The 25572-nt window shown below is 48.4% G+C and overlaps 1 protein-coding gene across 3 annotated transcripts in view; it reads right to left on the bottom strand.

Annotated features, from left to right (window-relative positions):
* Positions 1-25572, bottom strand: part of GTF3C2 (general transcription factor IIIC subunit 2) — a 1345710-nt gene that overhangs the window by 970577 nt on the left and 349561 nt on the right. For all 3 annotated transcript variants that reach the window (XM_069605483.1, XM_069605484.1, XM_069605482.1), the window contains one exon: positions 22541-22618. In XM_069605483.1, coding sequence (XP_069461584.1) covers positions 22541-22618 — 78 coding nt within the window. The remainder of the gene's footprint in view (positions 1-22540; positions 22619-25572) is intronic.

Genomic DNA, 25572 nt, shown 5'->3' with positions numbered 1-25572 from the left:
CCCCTCCCCTGCTTGGAGGCCAAAAGCGGATATAGGGGCTTTAATTTTGCATCAATTAGGGACTCCATCCAGGCCTCGTCATCCTCCACCTCCATGGAGTTCCACGATACATCCTCCAAGGAGGCTAAGACTCCCAGCTCTCCCACTACAACCCGCTCCTCCATAACTCCCTCCGCTCCACCGCTTGGTGCCATTGTAACCGCATTATTTTAGGGAAATGGGGAAACCTTTCTCAGGGGTAACTGTGGTATCCTTTATTAGTCCCCGCAAACCACCCCCCCATACCAGTTGTCCTCGTAGTCACATTGCTTATGATACTGGCCACAGGTGAGCCCCCACCCGTCCCCCTCGCCTCCTGCCCTCCAATGGACGAGGCAGCTTCCCAAATAGCTTTTTCCGTGTCCTGGATCCTGTTAGCCAGGTTCCCGGCTATAGATTTTAGATAGGTGTCCAGCGAGAGTCGAGATACAACCCGCCTGGCCCTACCTGTCTTGACGGTAGATTTGGGGACAGGTTTTGATGTTCGACAAGGTTTTGTTTTTTTTTTAGCACTAGTTGCCATTTTACTCAAGCCCCCTTCTTCCCTTACTTTCTTTTTTAACATTGTTTGGGTAGGGGTGTAGGTTTGGGTAGGCTGGGGGTTAGTTTTGGGTGCATTAAATGCAATTGAGCTCGGTTCGTTGGAGGTCATAGTGCTAAGGTGCTAAATATAAGGTGCTAACAAGCTCATCCAACCGGTGAAAATGCTGTCACACGAAAAATGTGAAATTATTTAGAATCCCAATACAGTAAAAAAAAAAAAAATGTATGATATATAATAGTATGTATGTAAAAGTATGGTATACAGTAATTGATACACAAGACAAACACTACTACATTAATAGTTGATCTAGTAAAACATGGAGCATAAAAACATAAAAGAACATAAAAACAGTCCAAATTGATTATGAAGACATTCAATGCTCTAAAACTATAACCCGATCAGAGAGTCCAATCTAAGGGTCCAGCCTATAGATATCTTGTGTAGCCACTGGAGGACAAGAAGTCTGTAACCCAGTAATCCAATAACACTTCAGAATTTACTGCCAAGATGATTTAAAGTTAGTGCTGGGCCAAACGGCCAAAAGGTCTTGACCGCCCGATCTTTTCCACGCTTGCTCGCTTGTCCCACTAACCTCCAGTAGCCCCACTGCCCTGCTGCTGAAGGGGAGAGAGACTCGCAACCCCTGCAGTGCAAAACGGCAAGCAAAGTACAGGCCTGGAAGGTGTCCAAGTGTCATGTAGTCGGGGGCAGTCATCAAATTTTCCATGCGCCAGAAATCATGTCCGCAAACAGTAAACAGAGGGCAAGCCAATATGCAAGTCAATAGGAAACAAAACAAAGCAAAATTAAACGAAATGAAGCAAGACTAGAACAAGGGCAGGGCACGCCCGACGGCTTACGCGCAAGCCGCCAGATTCCATCTCTCCCCACCCTGCCCATGTGGACTATAGAGCTGAAACGGTATCAACAATGGAGGCGTCAAGAAAGAAGGAAGGAGCCCAGAGGCAACTGTGCCGTGGCCGAGTCAGCTATTTACAGATAGCTTACAGGTGGCTCCAATATGACCATCGTGTCCACTGCGCTCAGAGCGGGCTGCAAGGTCTTCAAGGACTCTGCGGGACTCAGCCACGCCCCGCTCCAAGGAGAATGTTTTAACGTGGTAGCCCCGCCTCCTGGGTGAAAACACTGAAAAAAGACGGGCTATGCTGGGGCACACACACTTGCACCACTTCAAGGACTCTGCTGGACTAGGCATCATTCCACAAATTCAACTTCAAAATAAATATAATGTGTTCATTATTTATGGAGCCTTATGCTTTAAATGGCATTTGGATGTGTCCTAAAGTATATTTATAAATTGCCCCAAAAGCACAGAGTTAAATTCACATAGGTGCTTGTTTGGCATCAGTTGGCCTGGGGATTCAAAAGTCGCTCCTGGTAGCTGTTGGTGATAAGCGAACAAGGCTCTTCTAGGTTACAAGTAGGGGCCAATTAGTCCGCGCTCCTCTCAATTTCAAACCCTGCTCTCACTACTTGGAGACAGTCTCTCTTTATGGATTCTTGTATTTTTACAATTGCATTCATCACCTTACAGTGAAGTGTAGTTGGGATATGTTGTATCCTTTTGTGACATTTTTCTTGTGCACTTTTGCATTTAATGTGAAAAGCTACTAAAAGGTGGCTAGCACACTAAAATAGCCATCCCATGAGATTTTGTCTTGTTTTTTGGTCTTTATCCTGCCTTCTCAGGTCAAGAAATGCCTTACATTGAAATCCCTCTTCCAGGTAAACATGTGGTTTCACCAGCATAGGAGATTTATCTGTGAGCCAGAAAAGGGGTCTGATTGTCTGGTCCCAGTCCACATCCTTTGAAGCCCAAAGATCTGTTGCTGGATGAAGTGATAGCCAGTCGTTGTCCATGATTGGACAACCGTGGGGAGTTTGAATATTGCAGATCCTTACCATTTGTGGGTTGGAACAAGTTACTTACCTGTAACTGTTGATCTCCAGCATGGGTCTGGCATGGATTCACATGCTCATGAATATTCCCCGTCAGGCTGGGAATCCTCGGTAAAGAAATGATCAGTTTCGTTTCTGAACTGTCTTTCTACTAATAACCAATCACTGGTCTCTGGGTCATACTGCCCCGAGCCAATGACTGCCCTCTACCTAAGCCCCTCCTCTGGCAGCCATCTTCAGATTTGGTAGCACGTAAAGTGGCAGTAGGACCAAGAGAAGAGCCGCAGAGGGGTAGGAGGGAGGGTTCGCATGTGAATCCATGCCAGACCCATGCTGGAGAACAACAGTTACAGGTAAGTAACTTGTTCCTTCTCCAGCATGGGTTCTGGCATGGATTCACATGCTCATGAATACAAGAATACATAGCAGTACACACGTGCACAACCACGGGAGGTGGAAAGGCTCAACATTAAGCATTTACATCAACTCAACATTAAGCATCTCTTACTTCCTCACCAGGCCCACCTTCAGGCGAACAGGTTGCGCAGCACTGCCTGGCCAACTCTGGACTCCTCCCTGGAATCCCGGTCGACGCAGTAGAATCTCGTGAAGGTGTGCGTCGACCTCCATGTAGCAGCCCTGCAGATGTCCAGCAAGGAACGCCGTGGTAGCAGCGATTGCTCTGGTTGAATGGGCTCTCGGACGGCCGGGCAACGGCCGGTATGCCAACCGGTGACAGTGCATGATGCAGCCGGAGAGCCATCTGGAAATGGAAGCCTTCGAGAGGGCCTTCCCTTGGTTCACAGGTCCAAAGTTCACAAATAGCTTTGATGTCTTCCGAAGGGTCTTTGAGCGGTCCACGTAGAACTTCAGTGCTCTAGCCTCATTCAGCGAGTGCAAAGTCCTCTCGGCCGGCGACGAAGGCGACGGGAAGAAAACAGGTAACACCAAGAGCTCGTTGAGATGGAAGTCCGACGGCACCTTGGGCATGAAGGAGGGGTGCGTCCTCAGCACCACCCTCGTCTCGTGGAAAGTCAGATATGGAGGTTTACAGGAGAGGGCCTGGATCTCTCCCACTCGTCGTGCGGAGGTGATGGGCACAAGAAACGCTGTCTTCCACGACAGGAACTTCAACAGCGCCGAATGCAGAGGCTCGAATGGCGGTCCCATGAGCCTGCTCAGCACCACGTTGAGCTCCCACTCCGGGGGCGGAGCCTTCACCGGCGGGAATGACCGGAACAGTCCTTTCATGAACTCCTTCACCAGGCGATGGGACCGCAGAGATGATCGCCCCAGAGTTCTGGTGTAGCGAGAAATCGCTGCTAGATGGATTTTGATGGAGGCATGAGCTAACCCCGCCTTGGCCAGCGACAGTAGGTACGGCAGCACTTGAGGGGCCGTAATCCGCAGAGGGTTCATCTTCTGTGCACCAGACAGAGAACCTCTTCCATTTGTGTCCATAGCACTTGAGGGTCGAGGAAGCCCTGCCCTTTGCAAGCACCTCCTTGCAGTCCGCCGGGATATCGTAACCTCCAAACTCTAGTGCTGCAGGAGCCAGGCCTGCAAGTTCAGCGACCCCGGGTCGTGGTTGAGGATGGCATCTCCTTCTCTGGCAAGAAGATCCACGTCCGTCAGCAGTTTGACTGGGGGAGGGGGGAGACGCTGACATATCAAGACGGTCCGGGAACCTGATCTGCCTCGGCCACACCGGTGCGACGAGGATCATCCTGCACCGAGACCATCTGAGTTGATTGATGAGTCGCAGCAGCAACGGTAACGGTGGGAACGCATACAGGAACAGGCCGTCCCAGGGGAATGAGAAGGCATCCCCCATGCTCCCCGGCTGGGGAAACCCTGCTGGCGAACCTCTGGCACTTGGTGTTCGTCGCCGTCGCGAATAGGTCGATCTGGTGATAGCACCATCGTTGGAATAGCAGATCCACTTGATCCTGTTGCAGTTCCCACTAGTGGCACTAGCGCAGCTCCCTGATGAGTGAGTCGGCAATGGTGTTCTTTATTCCTGCCAGGTGGAAAGGTACCAGAAACATCCCTTGGGCGACGGCCCAGTGCCACAGATCCTGGGCCTCCTTGGATAGGGCTGGGGATCTGGTGCCTCCCTGCTTCCGGATGTAGAACATTGTGGTGGTGTTGTCGGTGAAGATCCTCACCACCTTGCCCTTGAGGGACGGAAGGAACGACCTGAGGGCCCAGAACATGGCTCGGAGCTCCAGGACGTTGATGTGTAGTGACCTCTCCTCCGGGAGCCAAAGGCTTCTTGCGTGGAGATCTCCGGTGTGTGCTCCCCATCCCTCCAGGGAGACATCCGTCGTCACCGTCTCCTGATGTGCCGGGGTCTGGAAGTCCATATCCACCGCCAGATGCGCGCGGGTGCCCCACCACCGGATCGCTTGGCGGAAGGTCTCGTTGAGCGAGATCCTGTCTTCGAAGCTGCCCGCCGCTTGCATCCAACGGGCGTCAAGGAACTCTTGCAGTGACACATCCATAGCCTGCACAAGCGCACAAGGTAGATGCACGAGGACATCACGCCGAGAAGGGACTTGATGGACCTCAACCTGGCAACGTCCATGGTCGACAGCCGTTGCACCTTGCCCAGTATGGCCTTCGTCCTTTCCTCCGACGGAGAGGCCAATCGCGCCACTGTGTCGAGCCTGGCTCCCAGGAACAGGGCGCTTGCGACGGTACCAAGTGGGATTTCACGAAGTTGATCGAAAATCCCAGATCCGTGAGCAGTTGGACGGTCTTCGCTGTGTGCCCGACGGTGAGTTCTCTTGTCTTTGCTCGGATGAGCCAATCATCCATGTAGGGGTAGACGTGGGTTCCCTGCAGGGGCAGCAGCGTCACCACTGGTGCTAGGCACTTAGTGACTACCCTGGGCGCCGACTTCAATCCGAAAGGAAGGGCCTTGAACTGTAGTGTCGCCCTTGGACTACGAATATGAGAAACTTTATATGTCCTTTTAGAATGGGGATGTTAAAGTAGGCATCCTCCAAGGCCAGCGACGATAGGAAGTCTCCTTCCTCCAGCTGTCCCAGCACTGGAACTACTGGGACTTTATGTATTTGTTTAAACGACGAAGGTCCAGGATGGGTCGCCAGCCGCCGGTCTTCTTTCTTACGAGGAAGTATCGCGAGTACACTCGGAGCCATGGAGCCTCGTTGGGACGAGCTTGATGGCTCCTTTCTTCAGCATCACCCTTACTTCCAGCAGCAGTTGAGGGACGTGGTTTTCATTCCTGGCCACGGGTGGAATGCGGGGGCACCTCTTTAGAAACTAGAGTGTGTGCCCACGGGCCAAGGTTCTCCAGCACCCATCGGTCAGTGGAGTTGGACTCCCACACGCTGACGAACTTCGCCAGCCGACCTCCCACTGGGGTGCTCAGGTGGGGGCCCGACGCTACGGCCGGTTCAGTCCTGCTTGGAAGCGGCCGTGCCGCCTTGGCCTCCTTGGCGACGACCACGAGATCCTCCTGACTTGCCGCGTCCTCTGTAGGCCTCCTGCGACAAGGAGCGGGCTGCCTGGCGGTACTTCAAGGAGCCGCCGCCAAATCCTTTAGAGACACCTTGCTTGCCTCTGGAGTTCCGAAAGGGCGGCCGTCGTTTCTCCAAAAACCCCAAGGCCCGAGCCGTCTCCATGTCGGCCTTGATGGCTTGCAGTGACTCGTCCACTTTCTTGCCAAACAGGTTGTTCTTGTCGAAAGGCATGTCCAGAACTCTGGTCTGCACGTCTTGGAGGAAATCGGTTGCCTTGAGCCAACCACGCCGGCAAAAGCAAACACTGTTGCCCATCTGGCGAAAACCGGTATCAGCAATGTCTGTGGCCACCGTTATGGCGTGGTCCGACGCCACCTCGCCTTCCTGTAGGATCTCCAAGGTCTCAGCCCTCTTGTCATCCGGGAAGAAGTCCAGCAGGGGAGCGATCTTAAACCACAGCTCCCTGTCGTAGCGGGCCACAATCGCAAGGGCGTTGACCGTTTTTATCGTCGCCGACGAGATGACCCGCTGCCCCATTGCATCCAGTTTCTTCCCCTCAGGGTAAGGGCAACCTTGTCCTTATCTCCCTACACAAGGCCTGGATCGTCATCAAGATTGCTCCCGAGTTGTCCTGTGGCCAGGTACTGGCTGCAACGGTTGGGGAGTGGAATCCTCCGCCTCCACAGGCTCCTCGTCGGCACCACCGTCGCTTCCTTCGTTCACCTTGTCAGGATCCCTCCCATGGGACCGGACCTTCTCGAACTTCTTGGTCAGGATCTTCGCGACTCCAGCCAGCTCCTCTTCAGAGGCTGTATCTGTGTCCCTGATGGCCACCGGGCCCCCACCCTCTTTTTCCACCGGGGTTTTCACAGGGGTCTTATCGATGGGTTGAAAAGAAGATTCTCTCCGCGGTGGCAGGGAAACTCTGGGCCCCCGAGGTCACCTCCACTGGGGTAGCCTCTACAGGTTTCGCCAGGGCCGCCACGACTCCCTCGATAGAGGCCTTAGCCGGGTGAATCAAGGCCTTCACGACTTTGGACGCGCTTGAGGCCTTCACGACTTTGGACGCGCTCGAGGCCTTCACCTTGTGGGGAGGGTCACCGCCTCGCTCCCCCTCGATTGTCTCCGTCGGGATCGACCGGGACTTCTCCCGAAGCTTACCCGGGTTCTCCGATTTACTCTTCCCCGAGCCAGGGCGTCGGTGAAAGTGCACCATGCCTGGCAACCGAGGAGCCCGACCGATCGGCGCTCCCGGTGCCCATGAACTCGCGGTGCTTTGCCTTTTGCTGGGCCCCCGTGGCTGGAGCGCCCTCAAAGGTCTTAGAAGACCGCTCGGACGACTTCTTCTCACCTACCGCTGGGCTCTTCCCTTCCAGCCAGTTGGTGAGGCAGATACGCCGATCCCTCATAGTCCGTTCCGACATGTTCTTGCAAAACGCATAGTCCTTCTCCACGTGCGTTTTGTCTTCGTGAAGGCAGTAGAGGCATCTGGAATGCTCGTCCTCCTTGAAGACATTCTGCAATCCGCATCCAGGGCAGCTCCTGAACAGCTTGGATCCGGGCGTCGTGTTTCCTTAGTCTTGGGCCATGTCCACGCGAGGTCGGCCTCAAAGATCTTCCGGAATCCTCCAAGAAGCGAAACTCGACGAAAACTTCACCCTTGAGGGGCGTAGAAAATTCCGAAATGGGTCTCGCTTGATCGGAAGTAGAAACGGTGGAGCTTGAGCCTCGATTGACCGAAAACATTTGATTAAACTCTTTGAAAAATCGCAAAACGCAGTAAAAGCTCGAGAGCTATAGCACGAGGACTCAAAACTTGAACGTGCGGTAAAAATCTGAGGATGGCTGCCAGGGGAGGGGTTTAGGTAGAGGGCAGTCATTGGCTGGGGGCAGTATGACCCAGAGACCAGTGATTGGTTAATACTAAGAAAGACATTTCAGAAATGAAACTGAAACTGATTTTTTCTTTACCAAGTATTCTCAGCCTGACGACGGGGAATATTCATGAGCATGTGAATCCATGCCAGACCCCATGCTGGACAATATAGGTTCCGAGTCTCCCATCCGAAAAGGGAGTTGTGATTCTTGGGCCCCGTTGTAGCAGGTGCAGGTCGGGTTTGATTACAAGGCAGACCATCCCCCCCTTGGGTTTTCACATGGGGGAAGATGACTCTGGGCCCATTGATTTCCTGTTTAGGTTTGGGCAGAGCTAGACAGGGTGCTTCGGTGGAGCAATTGGAGTGTGTTTGAGACTCCTGGTTTATCCTGTTACTTTTAACATGCGTATCTTCTCCCAAGATGGTCGAGATTACCCCATTCTTTGCCCCATTGCCGTTAGCTGTAGTTATGGACAGGAGAAGTTTCTTTATTATTGAAAGTTTGACCAGGACTAAGCTGCAGTTGCATTAACACACCTTGCCCCTCCCTCCCCTCTTTCCACTTTGATGCTGATGTGACCGCTCGGATAGCAGCTAGGCCAGCCTTATTAGTCTGTGGCGGGGTATTTGTGGGCCATCGTCACAGTGCCTCCCCCCTCTCCACCAGGTCAGCATCCTTGGATTTTTCTAACTGCACACGTCATCTTAAGGTGAAGTACGGTTAGGATGCTTTGTATCCTTATGTCTTTTTCTTTTGTAACTTTTGAGTTACAAATACAATGTGCCCAGAAAAGGCTGGTGACAGCATATATTTTCCTACCATGTTTGGTACTTTTTACTCGTGCACTTTTGCAATTACTGCAAACGGCTACTAAGAGTGGCTAGGCCTCCGAGATGGCCGTGCCAGGAGATTTTTGCCAATCCTTTGGCCATATTGTTCTTTAACCTTCTTCCTGCCCTCTCAGGGCTGGAATTGTCTAATGGGGAATGCCTTTTCCCAGGGAAAGCTGCTGTTTTCGTAGGCTAAGGTATGGTCTGGGTGTGTGGCCGGAGGCGAGAGCTGGGACAGTGTGGTCCCAGTCCACATTCTGCTGCCTGAAAGTGTTTCTCGGCAGATGTTAAGGTCAGTGTTTGGATAGCCACTGCCAATTTGAATGGTGCAGATCATTACCATTGGTGGAACTGGGCAAGCTTCCAGTCCAAATCCTGGTTAAAAGGAGCACTCCTGCAGCCACTCCTCAGATCATCGTTGGAGTCAAGACCCCCACAAAGAAGTGCATCCCACTGACGACTCAAGATCTCCTGCAGCTGACCAGCACCAACTCCAGTAGACCCTAGTCGGTGCTTTGAACACTGGACCGGACAGTGAGGGATTGGGGGGTTGGGAACAACCAGTCACAACCCCTGCGCTGGAACTTGCCTTCCTTCATCCAGTGAAGTGTCCAAAAGAGGGGTCGGCATCGCAAAATTCTGCATTTCTTCATCAACTGGGCTTGCATTTTGCAATTGCACCTGACCCGAAAAGCACTTGAACATACAGGGGGTCAGGGGGGGTAAGTAAGCATACACACCTGTCACTGTACCCCTCTGTCCTCCATAGGATAACATTGGGTGCAAAGCCCTTTGTCTCCCAAACGCCCCTTACTTACTGAGTGAGGTACCCTGCTCTGTGTTAGCCTTGGATCTAGAAGAGCGAGGAAAGATTCCCTGTCAAATTGTTAATGAACTCTGAAATAGTTCTGAACCGTTTTAAATCACCACAAACCCATTGCATCCCTGTAGAGAATACCTTCGTGGGAGAAAACTTGCATTGGAACCTGTGACTTTTGGGCAGTAGGCCCCATACATCTTTGAGCTGGACTTCCGAAGTAAACCGAGTTGTACTTGTGACTGGTTCTAATCATATTACCAACATCCGAGTACTTGTTTCGATATTTAGTGATGTATTGCAAGTGAACCAAGAGATGTATGTATATATTTTTGTTATATAGTTTGATATATTACTTCCTGCTAGTTTCATTTCTTGATGTGCTTTAAAGGCCGAAATAAATATTTATCTTGATAACTGACTGCCTATTGAATTATTGGGTATTATTCTGTGTGGACTCATTGGAGGCCCTGACCACGCTAATACTCTTCTGAGACCAAGACTTGATTGCTCTATAGACTACCTTGATTGGGATTTGGCAAAACGCAGTCTCCCTGTTAACCATAACTAGGGTGGCCTCCTAAAATCGGCTCACCAGGGTTAATTTTAGAAATCCATCTTAACAATCGACCACCGATCTTTCTGAATGAGGCCCTCATGCGTAGGAATCATAGCAAGCGTGTAGACTGTCGAGAGGTCTCTGGTGTTGATGAAAATGAATGCTAATAGAGTGAATCTTGCTCGATCTTGAGCTGAGCAATAATATTGGCTCTTAAATCTCCAACTCCATAGCTCTAATACTAAAAGATTCCTTCTATTGGTAAAGAGGGGTAGATACAGTAGTGGAAGGAAGAGGGATTACCCCTCCAGCCTCAGCAGGAACACATTCAATTTGGCATCCTCGAATGGCTTTGATTAGCTCAACGTTTGTACCTGTAAGACTTAGACCCATAGCAGTTCAAAGTACTGTAAATCTTATAACCTTCATTTTGTTGAACGGCCCAGTGTTAAAGGATTACACCTTCATGCAGGTAAGTTGGCCAACAGGAAAAACAAGTTACACGCAGGTAAGTGAAGTCTTTGTCTAAAGGAAAGCTTTTGAAAAAGAATAGCAAGTCACTACTTTGAAAAAAGATAGTTATTTGGAAGGAACAGTAAGCAACCCACACAAGAAAAAGATACGTTCCTCGGCACAACAAAAACCCACACACAGTTCAATTCTTAACAGTTTTTGTTCAGAGTAACAAACAAAAAAGGTTACCCATAGAGCATAAAATGTACACTCAAAGTAAATATAACAGTGTTTGCTGTAGGGATCGCCTACCCCATAGAATGCTCACTAACTAAAACACTACAACACTTACTCGTGCGTCAAAGGGAATTTTAGCCCCCTAGTGGTTAGGGGGGTGAGCCCACTTCACAAGACATTCCCTACAAGACCTAACTGGGTGAGACTCCTCTTTAGGGGGTAAGTACTCCCGTTCCTGTGAGGAACTCCCCAAGTCATTCCCTGTGGTGGGATACATGATGCTATCAGATGTGGCTGAACACAAAACTAAAATATACTGTTACAAACAAGAAAGTGAGACTGTCACTTTAAATAGAGACCTCTGTTTAAATGATATGATATGGCATTTGAGACATGGAGACTGAAAGGAGACCACACGCCAAGGAGACACGAAGCAGACATACGTGCGTAAGCAGGGGAAGCCCCTTGGTAGCATAATACCGGAAAGAGACAGCGAAGGAGAGCCACGGAACCCGCGACTTTCGGAACTGCTCAGAGCGTGAGCAAAACGCTAGACGCCCAGCGTCTGTATGGAGAAAGAAACTGAGGAGATGGGAATTCCAATCCTGGAGGTGGCATGAACATCAATACTTCGTGGTGGCCAGGGCGCTCATACAACAACGCCGAAACCACCACAATGCGAAGTCAGCGAACCTTCCGGATACCCGCTGGCTTATCAGGTCGCACAGGAGAGGAGCGAGAGCAGGATGCCAGAGAAGATGGAAAGGTTAAGAAGGCGAACGACCAAAGAGAACCCGAGTAAACACAGAGCCCGGAGACGTTCTCCCACAGATCCCGAGGTAACGGGGAGAACCGGGAGGTCACCTGGGAATCATTATAAAATAGGAGAAACTGGTTTCAGTGGTATTGACAAGACAGTGAAATAAAAGTCAAGGAGGATATGAAGGGAAGACAAGTGAAGCCCATATGAGAAAAGATACACAAACCAAGCCATTCGCCCCCCCTCCCCCAAGCCATAAGATGAGATAAAAGGGACTCCTGGAAAACAATCCCTGAGGAGGCGAGAAACCCAAAGAACTTGTGAAAGAGTTACAAGAACTTCTACAGAAGGGGACTAGAGACTATTCAGAAGTAACCTCCTAATAAGTCTGAAGCAAAGGAGAAACATTGTGAGAAAAGACAATCCGGAGAAGAGAACCATTCTCCTGACCTTCGTTTGTTAGAATAGTGATAGGGTCAGTTAAGATTCGTTTTTGGACAGTGTACTTTTTTAGTTTTCAGACTTCCCGACGACGGACGAGCGCCTTTTTTATTTATATAGGCAGGGAACATCCACAGAGCAATAGGGAAAGTTAGGCTTTTTTTTATCATTTAAAAAACAAACAAGGGGCTGGAGAAAGTGGGTCAACTCTGGAAGGGGGGTGCTTTTCTTACGATCACAGAACTGGAGGAGGCCTTAGGGATGGGCCCTCTACCGGTCTTTCCCTTCCTTCAGTTTAAGGGGATTTTCACAAGGGACAAATGGAAGGAGAAGATCCAGAGGGACCCTAGCCCCTTTGAAGAGCTTCTAGACAACAGGAGAGACTCAAAGGGCCTAATCTCCACCATGTACAGGGCTTTGATAGAGGCAGGGAAGGGGTCCACTGAAACTGAGTCTCAGATGGGAAAGAGATCTCGGATCAGAAAAAGATCCTGACCTGTGGGGGGAAAATATGTAAAAGGGCCTCACAAATATTGGTAGCGAGCCAGTACAAACTACATGCCATTAAGCTCCTTCACAGGTGGCAATATGACCCGCATAGATTATCCAAGATGTGTCAAGTAGTCCCATGTGCTGGCGTCAATGTGCTGAGAGGGCAGATTACTGGCATATGTGGTGGGGGTGCCCCCGTATTAAGGTATTCTGGGACGAAGTCTTGGGCTGGATTAGGGAACTGGATGGGATCCAATGTACTAATGAACCATTCCTCATACTATTAGGGATGGAGGAATCTGAGGGAGAGCTCAAGAGAATGACTGGCGTGGCAGCACCACTCCTACTAGCAGCACAGGCTTGCCTTGGGAAGCAATGGAAGGGATATAAGGTTCGCGGGAAAGAAAGAATGGATTAATGTTGCCACCAATATTTGTATAATGGAAAGGATAACCGCAGCTCTCCATGGGAAATCTGCTCCTTACAAACTGCTATGGGGAGAATTTCTGAATAAATGCACGACCAACACCTTAGAGGTTGCAGTGTATAAGGAGCAAGGACATACACTCTGGTGGCTTCCTGATCACGCCCTGAAAATGCTAACAAGCGCCCTAGAGGACTCTCACCTGAGTAACCCACAATACATATAAAACTCTGTCTCAATGAAGCGGCCAAAACCACAGACTGATATCAAAAGTGCAATCGGCCCACACGCCACGGTCGTGAGACCAATGGTAACTGTTAAACGCGGAAGACTCTGTACCACAGGGGCAGGGGGAAGGCAATGAGGGAGGGGTGATACAATGGTTACAATGTTTTGTTCGGGAAATGGGAAGGTGAAAAGTTGAAGTTCATATTGTATTATAAGTAATGTATTCCTCTTGTGTGTAATATTTTTGAAAACCTTAATAAAACAAAATTAAAATGAATAAATAATCAAACAAGGGGAAATGTCAGTGTCCGCATTCTTCTGACCCGCCACACTCACTGGTAATTATAAAGTTACTAGCAAAAGTTACACAACACAGTTAAGTAACCACTTTCTTTACATCCAAGAGTAACTTACAAAAGATAAGTGACTGATTTTTGCAGATTTTACCCAGTACACATTGCAAGTATTGTTTTGGCAAACATCTCCAAGTCAATGAATCTGAACTGTGCTTTCCTCAGCTACCACCACTTGTTTGGAAGGTTTTTCACAGCCGGAATTTGATGAAATCTGTCTTTAGTGGGAAAACAGGGTGTCCATAAAGTCAGATCAAAATTCTCCCAATGGGTAACGTATCAGAGCAGTCAGTCTGCACTTTTAGGCTGGGATGGGCTTGTACCAAAACACAATTACATCCACACTCAAATGCAATACAGTGAAAAATACAAGCACAAGGTTCAGAATTGCTGGCAGCTATTTAGCTCCTGCTTATTGCCTATTAGGGCCTTGTTAGCTTGAAACCAACAGCTACCACAAGCTACTTTTGGCTAACTAGTCCAGCTGGTGCCTTACAAACATGCATACCTTCTGAATATTTGACAATGTTGATAAAAAAGAATTGGGACACATTCACACAAAATGGAACATATATAACAGACATAAATGTAAAATTTGCCTCATGTGGAAGCTAGATTGGCGGTGTGGTGCATACTTGCTCCTGGTCCCACAGTGGTAACGCGTGCCTACTGGTTGATGCTGTCACCTAAGACCTGGTTTTAACTCCTGCTCAAAGAATATCAATTTCAAACCCTGAAACATACATTGGTTTAGCATTGCATTCGATCTAAATACAATGTTGTACAAGCACTTTAAAATATACCAACAAAGTAACCACATAAACCGTTAAGGGAAAAGAAAGTGATCAGATTTCACTGCAGGACAAAAAGAAATATGACATGCATTATTCACCGTAATAGCATTTCTGATGATTGCATCTGCTTAGATTCACATGCAGTGCATATAATCCGACATCTAGTGTAAATCGCGGAGCATTTAATCTTTCCTTCGATGATCGAAAGGGGACATCGACATGTGCTTGACTATAACACTATCCCTAACGCGACATGTAGTGTACCCAAAATCCCTCACGCGTCAAGCTCCCTCTGGTTGTGTTTTTTCTCCCGTGAGGGAGCCTTATAGTCCGTGTGAGCGACTACAGAAGAGAGAAGGCATAAGAGGTCTATGTTCCTTCTACTCCACAAGGGGAGGAAGGGTGCGTGCATGTGAATTTAAGCTGATACAATCATCAGAAATACTATTACGGTGAGTAATGCATGTCTTCTGATGCTTGTGCATCTGCTTAGAATCACATGCTGTGCATAGACTAGCGAGCAGTACCCATAGATGGTGGTGGGATGTGTGAAGGAACAGTAGCAAAGAGATGCCTTAGCACTGCTTCTCCCACCTGAGAATCAGACCTAGAGTGTGTACCTAGGCAGTAGTGTTGTGTAAAGATGTGTACACAACTCCAGGTTTCTGCTTTGCATATGGAGTCTAGGGGAACATTTGAAATGATTGCTATGATAGTCCTTGTGCCAAGAGTTAAGTGAGCTCTAGGCGTGAAGGGTAGATATCTCTTAGCAAGAGTGTACCACAATGTGATGGTTTACGATACACTTGGAAATTGCTGATTTAGAGACAGGGTCCCCTTCTCTACCAGCTGCCACTGATACGAAGAACTGTTTGTTTTCCTTAGTGGCTTTGTCTTTTCCAGATAGTAATTACTGCTCTCCTCACATCTAGGGTGTGGAGGCTTCTTTCCGCCACACTAGTGGGGAGTTGGGAAAAAGGTAGGTAGTTGTTAATAAATGTAGGCGCAAAGCGAAAGTGTGTGCACAAACCCCTGTTCAATTAAGCTTACCAGCGACGTTCTCCATCCAACAAAGTATCTGTAATATTAAGGAAAAGAGATGCTTTCACTACACACGAGCATTTTACATAAGCGTGCGTTACCTGTTCCTTACTAAAAAGACTTCCCACTTCTGCAATTAAATTGTACTCGCTTAGATGTATGCGTGAATGCAATTAAAGCTGGCAATAGTTACCAGCAAGATATGTCTGTGGTTCAGGAGTATGGCGATTCCTTTTCCGACTCCCAATTACAACTTTTGCGGGCTGCGGCTGCTTCCCAGCTTATTTTTTTCTCCTGCTATGGCACTCTTGGGACCCACACCCCACAGCTGCATGGGTGTCTCCGATTGCTCAAGCCCCATCAAAGGAGAGTCTCCTACTCTCCAGTTTCCCTCGGCTTGCTTCTGCACACGGGCCTTGGGAGAATGCACGACTTCAGCTCTGCATTCACAACAATTAGGCGCACCTGGAAAACTGCCTGTTGCTTCCAGTCTCTTCCAATGCCGCCACAGCCAAACAGGGTTTGTGAGCACAGAACCAACTCCGAGCCTGCCGGTGAAATCTGCCCTTCCTCTGCTCCGGCGTCCCTTCTGTGGTCACACTTCCTTGTGAACTGCCAGCTTCTTCTGCTGACGTTCTAGCTCCTGCTCCAGCTTCTTTATACTGCTCCTCCATGCTGCAGCATATTATGCCCCTCGGGTGGGTTAGTTGGTGTCAAGTACAGGTCCTTTGAACTAATTGCCTAACCGTGCCAAAAGCTATTGGGCTTGCCTACCTGACCTCGGCTCCTGCATCTCTCTTCAGCCCTCCTCTTCACAGTCCCTGAGGAATGCTGAGACATGCAGTCCACTTGAGAAAGATTGAATTCATCTATTTGATAGGATATGTGTCATTTGTAACGCGTGCCTGTAGTGTTTCTAGGCGCGACAAGACAAGTGAGGGAAGACAGATGGAAGTCAAGACAAACTATCTTACTAGTCATTGTGTCATTCAGATCGTTCAAGTGCGCCGACAAAGTGCAGGGGCGAAGGAGATGGGGGAGTGCAATCAGGGCAACGTGGCTCGGCATAAGTGCAAGGAGGCATGGGACTGTGGATAACAAGTTGCAGCCCCCTAGTGCGCTGCAAGCCCAGAGGCAGTACAGGGAAGACTAATCATGGAGGAACCTGGTACCCAGAAGTCTCTTGAGGGTAAACAAGCAACCAGCCGGCGCAGGAGACAGGTAGGTCAGCAAGGAAGAGAGAGGGTGAACACAGAGGAGAAAGGGAAGGTCTTGAGCTGCTTTCGGAAATTCAGGTGGTCTGGCTCAAGTTTGAGAGGGGCAGGGAGGCCATCCCAGTGGGCGGCTCCTGCAGATGAAAGATATCTACCCCCCACTCTCTGCCTGGAGAAGCACCTGACCCCCCTCAGAGAGTTTGTGGTAGCTGAGTGAATGACTCAAGAACAAAGGCATTTTGGAAGAGAAAGTTGGCTGTAGTGCGGTCCCCTGCCCCAGAAAGCCTAGTGGACGATGCAGAGGACTTGAACTTCATCCCTGCAGCCACTATGAGCCAGTGGAGAGATTTCAGGGCTGGAGAGATACAGTCCCTAGGCTTGAGGCCAAGGACAAGTCTTGCAGTCCTGTTCTGGATTAGTTGCAGAGTAGAGGAAGGCAGATTGAAAAAGATGCCGTAGTGCAGCCTAGAGAGGACCAGGGCTCTGGAGACAGAGAGCTTACGGGGGAAAGTGAGAAAATGAAGAATACCTCTGAGAAGAGACAGCTGGTAAGAGAGGCGAGTGTCATCATCATAACACTGCAAGTTAGAGCAGAAGGTAGAGACCAGGTGGGCCAAAGGGGCCAAGTAGACATTGAAGAGCCAGGCTAAGAGGATAGAGCCCTGGGGAACACCACATGTGGAGAGAGATGTGGTGGATATAAAGGACCCAAGTTGGACCTGGGAGGATAAGTCCAGTAGGAAGGTCGTCACCACTCCAGGGCCTGATCCATGATGTCCAGGTTCTCACAGAGTGGTTTGAGCAGGAGGGCGCGATTGACTGTGTCAAAGGCAGAGGAAAAGTCAAGGAGGATGAGGACAGAAGAAACGCTAGAGTCAGGATTAGTGAGCAGATCTTCACGGGTGTTCGGGAGAGCAGTTTCCGTGCATCTGGCTGCTCTGACGTCAGACTGATGGTCATGGAGATAACAGATTCAGTGTGGAGAGTAAGCTAGTAGATGGCCAGCTTTCCAAGAGTTTGCCCAGGAAAGTAGTGAAGGACCGACGTTAGTTTGCCGGAAAGCTAGGATCAGCAGAAGGCTTTTTAAGGAGTGCTTGAGGAAAGAGGGGAAGGATCCAGTGGCGAAAGAGTGATTGGAGAAATCGGACAGGGCTGAGCGAGGGTGTCAATGTGGTCCTTGATGCTTCTGGAAAAACAGGGAAGCCACTGTTTGGATGACACTTTCATAGATCGAAATATCATCAGGTTTTGCCGGAGGAGAGGGAAAGGCAGCCAGAGGGGGGCCGAGAGAGGGAGGGGGAGGCGGAGCGAGAGAGAGGACAGGATGTCTTGAGTTTTATTGGTGAAGTTAGAAGCCAGAGCTGTACAGAGGGCCTAGGAAGGAACAGGAGAGGTGGAAACTGCAGAAGGATTGGCCAGCTCCTTGCAGATTTTAAAGAGTTTGGCCGAGTTGTAAGAGGCTGCAGGGACGCGGGCTTGGATGTAGACTCTTCTTGGACTGGCCAGAGAGTCAGTATTGCCTTTGGAGCAGGCAGTAGGCCAGTTTGTCAGAGGATGTGCCCGAAGCCCTTCACTTCCTCTCAGCCACCCTGCACTTGCGTTTCAGGGCAGCGAGGTTGGAGTCATACCAAGAATTGCACTTGGAGGAAGGCTTCAGACAGAATCACATGACAGGGGGAAGCACATTGAGTGTTGGAGATGGAACGATGAAGGTTGGAGAGGGCTGTATCTGAGTGCGAGTCAGCCGCAGGTGTAGGGGTTGGGGTTGGGAGGGGGCAGATAAAGTAGCAGAAAAGGCTTCCACTGACACATGCTTTATGGGCCCAATGACCAAGACCGTAGGTGGCAGTGTTGGGGTAAGCTTAGCCAGAGGGACAGAGTTTCGGGTGAGAGGCGAGCAGAAGTGTTCAGTCCAAGAGAAAGGAGTGGTGAGAGTGATAGAGCGGGGGATGTCTGAAAAGATGTGAATGTCCAGAGTGTGTCCGGCAGTGTGTGTCGGGTCAGTGGGTAGAATAGAAAGAGAGAGTTTTGCAGAGGTTGCGGAAGGGCCCAGTGAAGGGATTAGAAGCATCCAGGTGAATGTTGAGGTCTCCAAGAGGAGAAGTTGAGAGGTAGAGGCAAGGAGAGAAGAGGAGAGGTCAGCCCACTCATAGGAAGAGGGCAACCTGGCCAGATGGCCTGTGGATTGTGGACACAGTCAAAGAGGCCAGGAGAGATAGAAAGCCTGCAGACCGGGCATTCAAAGGAAGAGTAGGCCTACATACGAATGACAGAAGCAGGGACCCACTCTGGAAAGTTAAGGGCTACTCCACCTCCGGGTCAGTTGGTTCTGGGTTCAGAGAGGATTGTGTAGCCATCAGGTAGGAGAGTGTCAAAATTCGTGACAGGGCTGACCGTGAACCATGTCTCGGTGAGAGCGAGGAAATCCAAGTCAAGTTCTTCGAGGAGGTGGCAGATGTCAGAGGAGTGTTGGACAGCAGAGCAGGAGTTAAGAGTAGCGACGTGGAGCAGGTTGCCACATTTGAAAGACTTCCGGTGTAGGGTACAGGCTTGAGGTACACCCAGCAGAGGAGGTGGAGCAGCCAGTCAGTGGGCAGAGGTGATAGCAGAAGGTGGTATAATAGCCAGAGAGGAGTATGAAGGTATCATAGAGGTGGCAGAGGAGCCCGAGAGGGGCTGGGAGGAATATCAGGAGAAGGAAGGAATTTGATAAGACGCAGGAGATGCCACAAGAAAAGGAGGAGATTGGGCTGAGGGCCCTGGACCAAGACGGTGCCATACAGATTGACATTAATGATGATCTTGGAGGAGTGGAAGGAGGCCAATGGGGCCACCCACCGAGTGCCACCATTTATGGGAGAAGAGAGAGCCAAGACCAGACGAGGGGTCCATAGTTCTGGAGAGGGAACGACAGAGGATGTTGGTGGGAGTCTGTCTGGAGGAAGCACTGCGGTAGGTATCGGCAACAGGGCGGCCTGGGCTGGAGACCAGGATGTCCCTTTTGAACTTCTTCCTTCCAGACTTAGTGAGAGGTAGGAGATAGAGTTGCAGTTAGAGAAATGGAGAGCACCATACGGGGTGCAAGGAGGAGAGGAGGAGGAGTGAGGAAGTAAGAGAGAACGGAGAGATGCACAGCCCAGCGCCACACAGCACAGGATACGCAGAGGGGATGGAGGAGCACACAGGAGGAGCAGCCAGGTGACATTACACAGTAGAAACAGTACCGCCAGTTAGGTGGGGAGCCTAATGGGACGCAGTTCACAGTACAACAGTAACCACAATGCAAAACCACCCAGATTCGACTTTCCTAAAAGAGAAAAAAACGGCCCAATTGTAGCAAAGCAGCAATGTAAATGTGACTTTCCTGGGGAAAGGAGAAGGGTGACTAAGCAGGAACAATTAGCTTAGGTGCAGCAGGTGGTGAGATAGAAGAAATAAGTATAATTTGAGGGGTGCATCAGTTAGTGGAGTGCAGTGAATGCTGCCCCAAAACCGCACCTACCTTGTCCAAGGCTGCAGGCTACTTGCTTCCCCGGCTGACACCGGCAGACATGATCAGGAGCTGCTTCAAGGGAGCTGAAATTTCTTTCAAATGTTTAAGAATAGGTGTTCCTCCCCTGATATCATTAAGAGAGGAGTAGTAAGGTTTTACCTTTTGAGGGCCAGATCGGGCAGGAAAAGTTACATGTTCGCCATTCCTGTTGGCATACCTTTGGCATTGTGGAGGATATGAGGATTTGGGATTATATAAAATATTTGTTCTTTGGGTTCAACACTAGATTGAGTCCCTTTTTTAGGGTTTACCTTTCAATCCTTAGTAGGCGGTTGAGATATATCTAAATGGCAATAAGCCAATTCCTCCTCTGAGCATGTGGTAAGAGTATTTCTCTTAAAGGAAAAATACTGTCTCAGCCTGCAAAATCACACCACTACCCAAGGTTAGTGGGGTGAATTTGCAGGGCGAGACAGTATTTTTTGTCTCTATCCAGGTGATCCTCCCTCAGTACATCACCCCCAGTATTGGGATAAAGAAGTGTCTGCCCTCTTCTGGCCACCTGGGGGGAGACTTTCAGCAGGGTTTTCATGGGGATCCGCAGGATTCTCCACACCAGCCAATAAAAAACCACTAAACAGTCACTCCCTCACACTGGATGTAGAAAGAAAAGTCTACAGGACATTAAATCACTTCACACCAGTGTAAACTACAACTCAGTGTGCCCTTTTCGTTTGTGTCCTTGGTACACAAACAAAGGGATGGCCTAAAACAAAATAGCCTTGAGCAGGGCTTAACGATTGCAGAAGTACCTGTTAGGGTTTGTGGGCGAACCTCCCCCTTAATGCCTGGGAGGTTGTGGCAGCCAATGTGGACTCGCCGCTACCAGGGTCTCCCCAGGGGTCCCTGGTAAAACTTACCATGATGAGCACCGTTTATCCTGTTTTCACGCAATTCCTTTCCTGCATTGATTCCACTGTAGTCCGTTTGGTGTTGCTCCGGTGACATGTGCATTGATCTTTGGAATCCAATATGGCCACCGAGTGAGCCACTGTCCTATTCAGTTGTTGCAGTGCTAGTGTTCCACCAAGATGGCCGCTGGGAAATGCTGGGTCATCCTGACAAAAACATGCATAAAAGACCAGAGAGCCGAGCACACAGTGTCTTGCAAACTTCCCAAGTCAGAGATGACCACTCCTTTTTCATGTTACCAAGCTTAGGTAATTAGTCTGGTAAGAAGGAGTGGTGGCTTTGCCACTTTTGTCTTATGTTTGATTACTGCTTCTGGGTTAGTTTAACGCTCAGACTGCTTCTCTGCAAGATATAGGAGCGCCTCGTATTTCCTTTCAGCTCGAATTATCATTTCTATACTATTAGGCTCCATGAAACCTGTTTAAGGTTTACTTCAATGTGTGTGCAGCAAAATTAAGTACTCGGCTCTCCACTTGGTATTACTGCTGTTCTAGTACTTAGAACATTTCTTGTATTACAAATAAGAATCCCCTTTTCGGATGGTTCAGGAAAGACAACATGACTGCACGTAAACCACGTGTCTTGTTATTGCTGGATAAATCTCATGTTTGCCATGTCACACACTCGACCAAATCATGTATTAAATGCTTCCTTATGGTCACCCTACACAACTCCTGTGTTGGTGGTCCGGATTGGGGAATAAGAAAAAGACGCATCCCATAAGTCACCCCTGCCACGTTTTATTGCTCCCTATCGTATTACTAAACCGGCGGGGAGCGAATAAACTCTGTAGTGGTGGATCCATTCCATCGCTCCTAAGGACACTCTCCTGCATCAACGACCGGGATTCCGGGCAGTAGAAGCCCTAATGGCTACCCCACGTGTGCATTGTGCTACTAATGCAGTAAAAGCGCCCAGAAGCTTGATATAGCCAAACCTAAATCCCAGTTGCCATCAGGCCACAACACATTTATAGGGTGACCGTCACCCTTGTTTCATGGAGGACACTGGGGACAGCCCACAAGAGAATGGGTTGTAGAAGCGGGTGGACTTTAGCTGAAGTCTCTCTGGCCACAAAAGAAAAGCTAAAAAACCATGTTAGCGCACAAAAAGCTTCAAGGACCCAGAAGGTTAGTGCACCACAACCAGAAAAATGTTATTCTGCCCTAACATCCTGCAAGGACATAGGAGTCACTGCACCTTAACTGTTAACGACAGACCACTATCAATGCTGAATGCCGCTTGGTTTGCTCAAAAAGCTGTGGTAAGCATACTTATGAACCAAAAGATCAACTATCAGCTAAAGCACACACACAGGCAGGACTTGGTTTCAGTATGCAGCTCTGTGGTCCGAGCCAAAATGAGAAATAAGGGAAAGTCACATAGGGCAAAAGGAGATTGTAGTAAGGGAATAGCCAGTCAGTGGCACAGATTTGAGAGAGATGGGGAAACGACATCTAAGAAGGCAAGTTCTACAATCATAGCGATCAGCCACCCGATAAGAGTGCAGAACTCTCCCTTTCCCATACCAGTGGGCAAAAATGTGTATCGCCTACTTACGTATCCGTTAGGAAAGTCCACTTTGTAGAGCAAGGAACCCAGTCTGAGAACTCCCAAGGAGAATGATGCTCTTCCCTGCTGTAAAAAAAGATAACATGAGAATCTTTACTGGTCTCCAGAATGATATATACACCACATTATAATCCTAACATTACATATCTAGCATTAACAGAAGTAATGTAATATATCTGAAAAACAAAGGACATCATTCTTTACAATCAACACAAGGAGGAAGGTCAAACCCAGACCTCCGTTAATATGGAGATGTAGAGTTCAAAGCGCAGGGGCAGAAACAAGTTGAGAAAGCCCCCACCAGCTAGATATTAGGCCTTTAATGGTGACCTGGTTGTCACGCAGACCCGTGTAAGTTGCCTCTTTATTTAACTATCATCCTAAAACTATTTTATATACACAGCAACATGCAAATGCAAAAGCCTTTAAACATGTTGGTGCAGGACGTTTTTCTTTCTTAAAGTAAAAGTGCTTTTCTCTATATGCATATTTTTCCTTTAGAAACAGTGTTATATTAGGTTATACAGTTGATACATGTCCCCATTATGGAGTTTGTGTTTGGGCAGTGTGAGCTGCCATCTGTCAGTGTGAGCAGGCGTACAGCCATTTATGTGTAACATCAGGGTTACAGGCTGCAAATGTCACCATATTATTTTGCTAGGTTGGCTTCCAGAACTAAGCCTTTTAGTGGAATTTTAATTTGTGGTGAGTGCAGGTGCCTCAAGGTCAGGATGTTTTGGTATAAAAAGCAGACATTGATTAATTGTAGCAAAGGAAGCAGCCCCCATAACATGAAAACATGAAACCCAATTCCAGACAAGCAGGTGCCACTACAGAAGGATGCAAAGACATGGCATTAGTGCCAATTTATAAAGCTAGAACATGAGTGCAGCACCCCCAGTGCCACAAAAGCCCCTGTTTTGGGAAGGTAACTGCCTTGTAATTTGAATAAAATAGACAAAATTTAATTATAACAGCAGTGCCTCAGATTGGCGGTTCATCAAAAAGATAGCGGAAAGGACATGGTGTAAGGGTTTGTGGCTTGTGTCGCGATGGTAGTCACATGGCGTGCAGGTGCACAGCTTTGAAAACGGAGAACCCCAATTATAATGTTCAGAGGCTTCTGTCCTCCGTTTCCCACATTCCCATTGGTTAGATCTCTGTGGGACGCAAAGGCTCAAAGTTTTCTTAAAAGTGTTTTATTCCAATTAGTACAGACCTTCTTTGTTAGGAACACCTGATACGGGCCAGTTAACAACAACACAGTACGAAAATAACTGACATCATGGTTAGAGGTCCGAGATTTTTTTGGGCAGGCAAATGCAAACCTATAAGGTTTTTGTGACATGTAGCCAATGATATTGTTAGGTTTTGAATTATTGTAGCACTTATCAAATATGAAAAACGTGTGGTTTGCAGCTTTAAATAGTTTATCCCCAAATGGGCGCGAGAGGTGGTGTCCAGTTGTTAAGCTTTGTGCTACCTCTCAGTGGTTCTGGAAATAAATCAGTGTTTTTCCTGCAGTTTCTGTGCTTCAATTTTGAGCATCTTGTGTCTCCTAATTTTGGGACGATTTGGGACATCTCCAACATTATACCTCTTTCACGTAACACAGGATTTGAGAAAAGGAAAGAAAAAGTAAATGAAAGACACAAGGCATATATTGAGAAGCTACCCTTACAAATCTTTGAAGAGACATACGATCCACTAAAGGAACTTTTTTTTAAAAAGTTCAGTTTACATGTTGGCATATTTTATTAAGATAGTATTAATTATACTTGAATGTCTTTACTGTTTTATTTGGTAACAAATAAAAATAACAAAATAACTCTTCTTCTGAAGTGGACAACCAAAAATGATTAAAATTGTGCTGCGAAAAATGATATGACAATGCATTACTTACCGTAAAAGCATTTCTGATGGTTGTATCTGCTTAGATTCACATGCTGTGCATAGGTCCGACATCCAGTGGTCACTGCGGAGTATTGCATTTTGTTTTTCGTAGTCGAAAAAGGGGACGTCGACAAGGCGTGTCTGTAACACTATCCCTATTGTGACGTGCGTTGTACCCACAATCCCTCACGCGTCGAGGTCCCTCTGTTTGTATTTTTCTGCCCTGAGGGAGCCTTCTAGACGTGAGTGAGTACAGAAAAGAGAGAAATATAGAAAAGGATGTCTATGTTCCTTCCATCCGAGCGGGGAGGAAGGGTGGGCGCATGTGAATCTAAGCAGATACAACCATCAGAAATGCTTTTACGGTAAGTAATGCATGGTCTTCTGATGTTTGTTAATCTGCTTAGAATCACATGCTGTGCATAGACTAGCTAGCAGTACCCGGAGTTGGCGGTGGGTTATGAGAAGGAACAGTAGAGAAAAGATGTCTTAATACTGCCTGTCCCACCTGGGAGTCAGATCTTGAGTGTGCATCTAGACAGTAGTGTTTTGTAAAGGTGTGCACAGAACTCCAGGTAGCCGCTTTGCAGATGGACTCAAGGGGAACATTTGCAATGAACGCTATGGAAGCCCCAGTGCCTCGAGTGGAATGTGCTCTTGGCTTGAAGGGTAGTTCTCTCTTAGCAAGAGAGAAACAGAGAGTGATGCATTGAACAATCCATCTAGATATAGTGGACTTTGAAACTGCATCTCCTTCTCTTCCTGCTGCCACAGAGACAAAGAACTGATTAGTCTTTCTCAGTGGTCTGGTTCTTTCCATGTAGAACATGACAGCTCTGCGTACATCTAGTGTATGCAGACTTTTTTCTCCCAAGCTGGAAGGGTTTTGAAAGAATGTTGGTAGTTCTATTGACTGGTTTACATGAAATTTCGAGATGAATTTTGGTGCAAACCTTGGGTGTGTGCGTAGAACCACCTTATCCTTGTGAACTGTTACGAAGGGGTCTAGTACAGAAAGAGCCTGTAGTTCACTTACTTTCCTAATGGAGGTGATAGCTATTAGGAAAGCAGTCTTAAGAGTGAGGTCTTTAAGAGTTGCCTTGTGCATGGGTTCGAAAGGAGGGCCC

The sequence above is a fragment of the Ambystoma mexicanum genome, chromosome 4p (genome assembly GCF_040938575.1).
Source record: "Ambystoma mexicanum isolate Mex_15411 chromosome 4p, UKY_AmexF1_1, whole genome shotgun sequence".
Taxonomy (NCBI): Eukaryota; Metazoa; Chordata; class Amphibia; order Caudata; family Ambystomatidae; genus Ambystoma; species Ambystoma mexicanum.
Note: the sequence above shows the minus strand (reverse complement) of the source record. Positions and strands in the feature narration are given on the sequence as shown.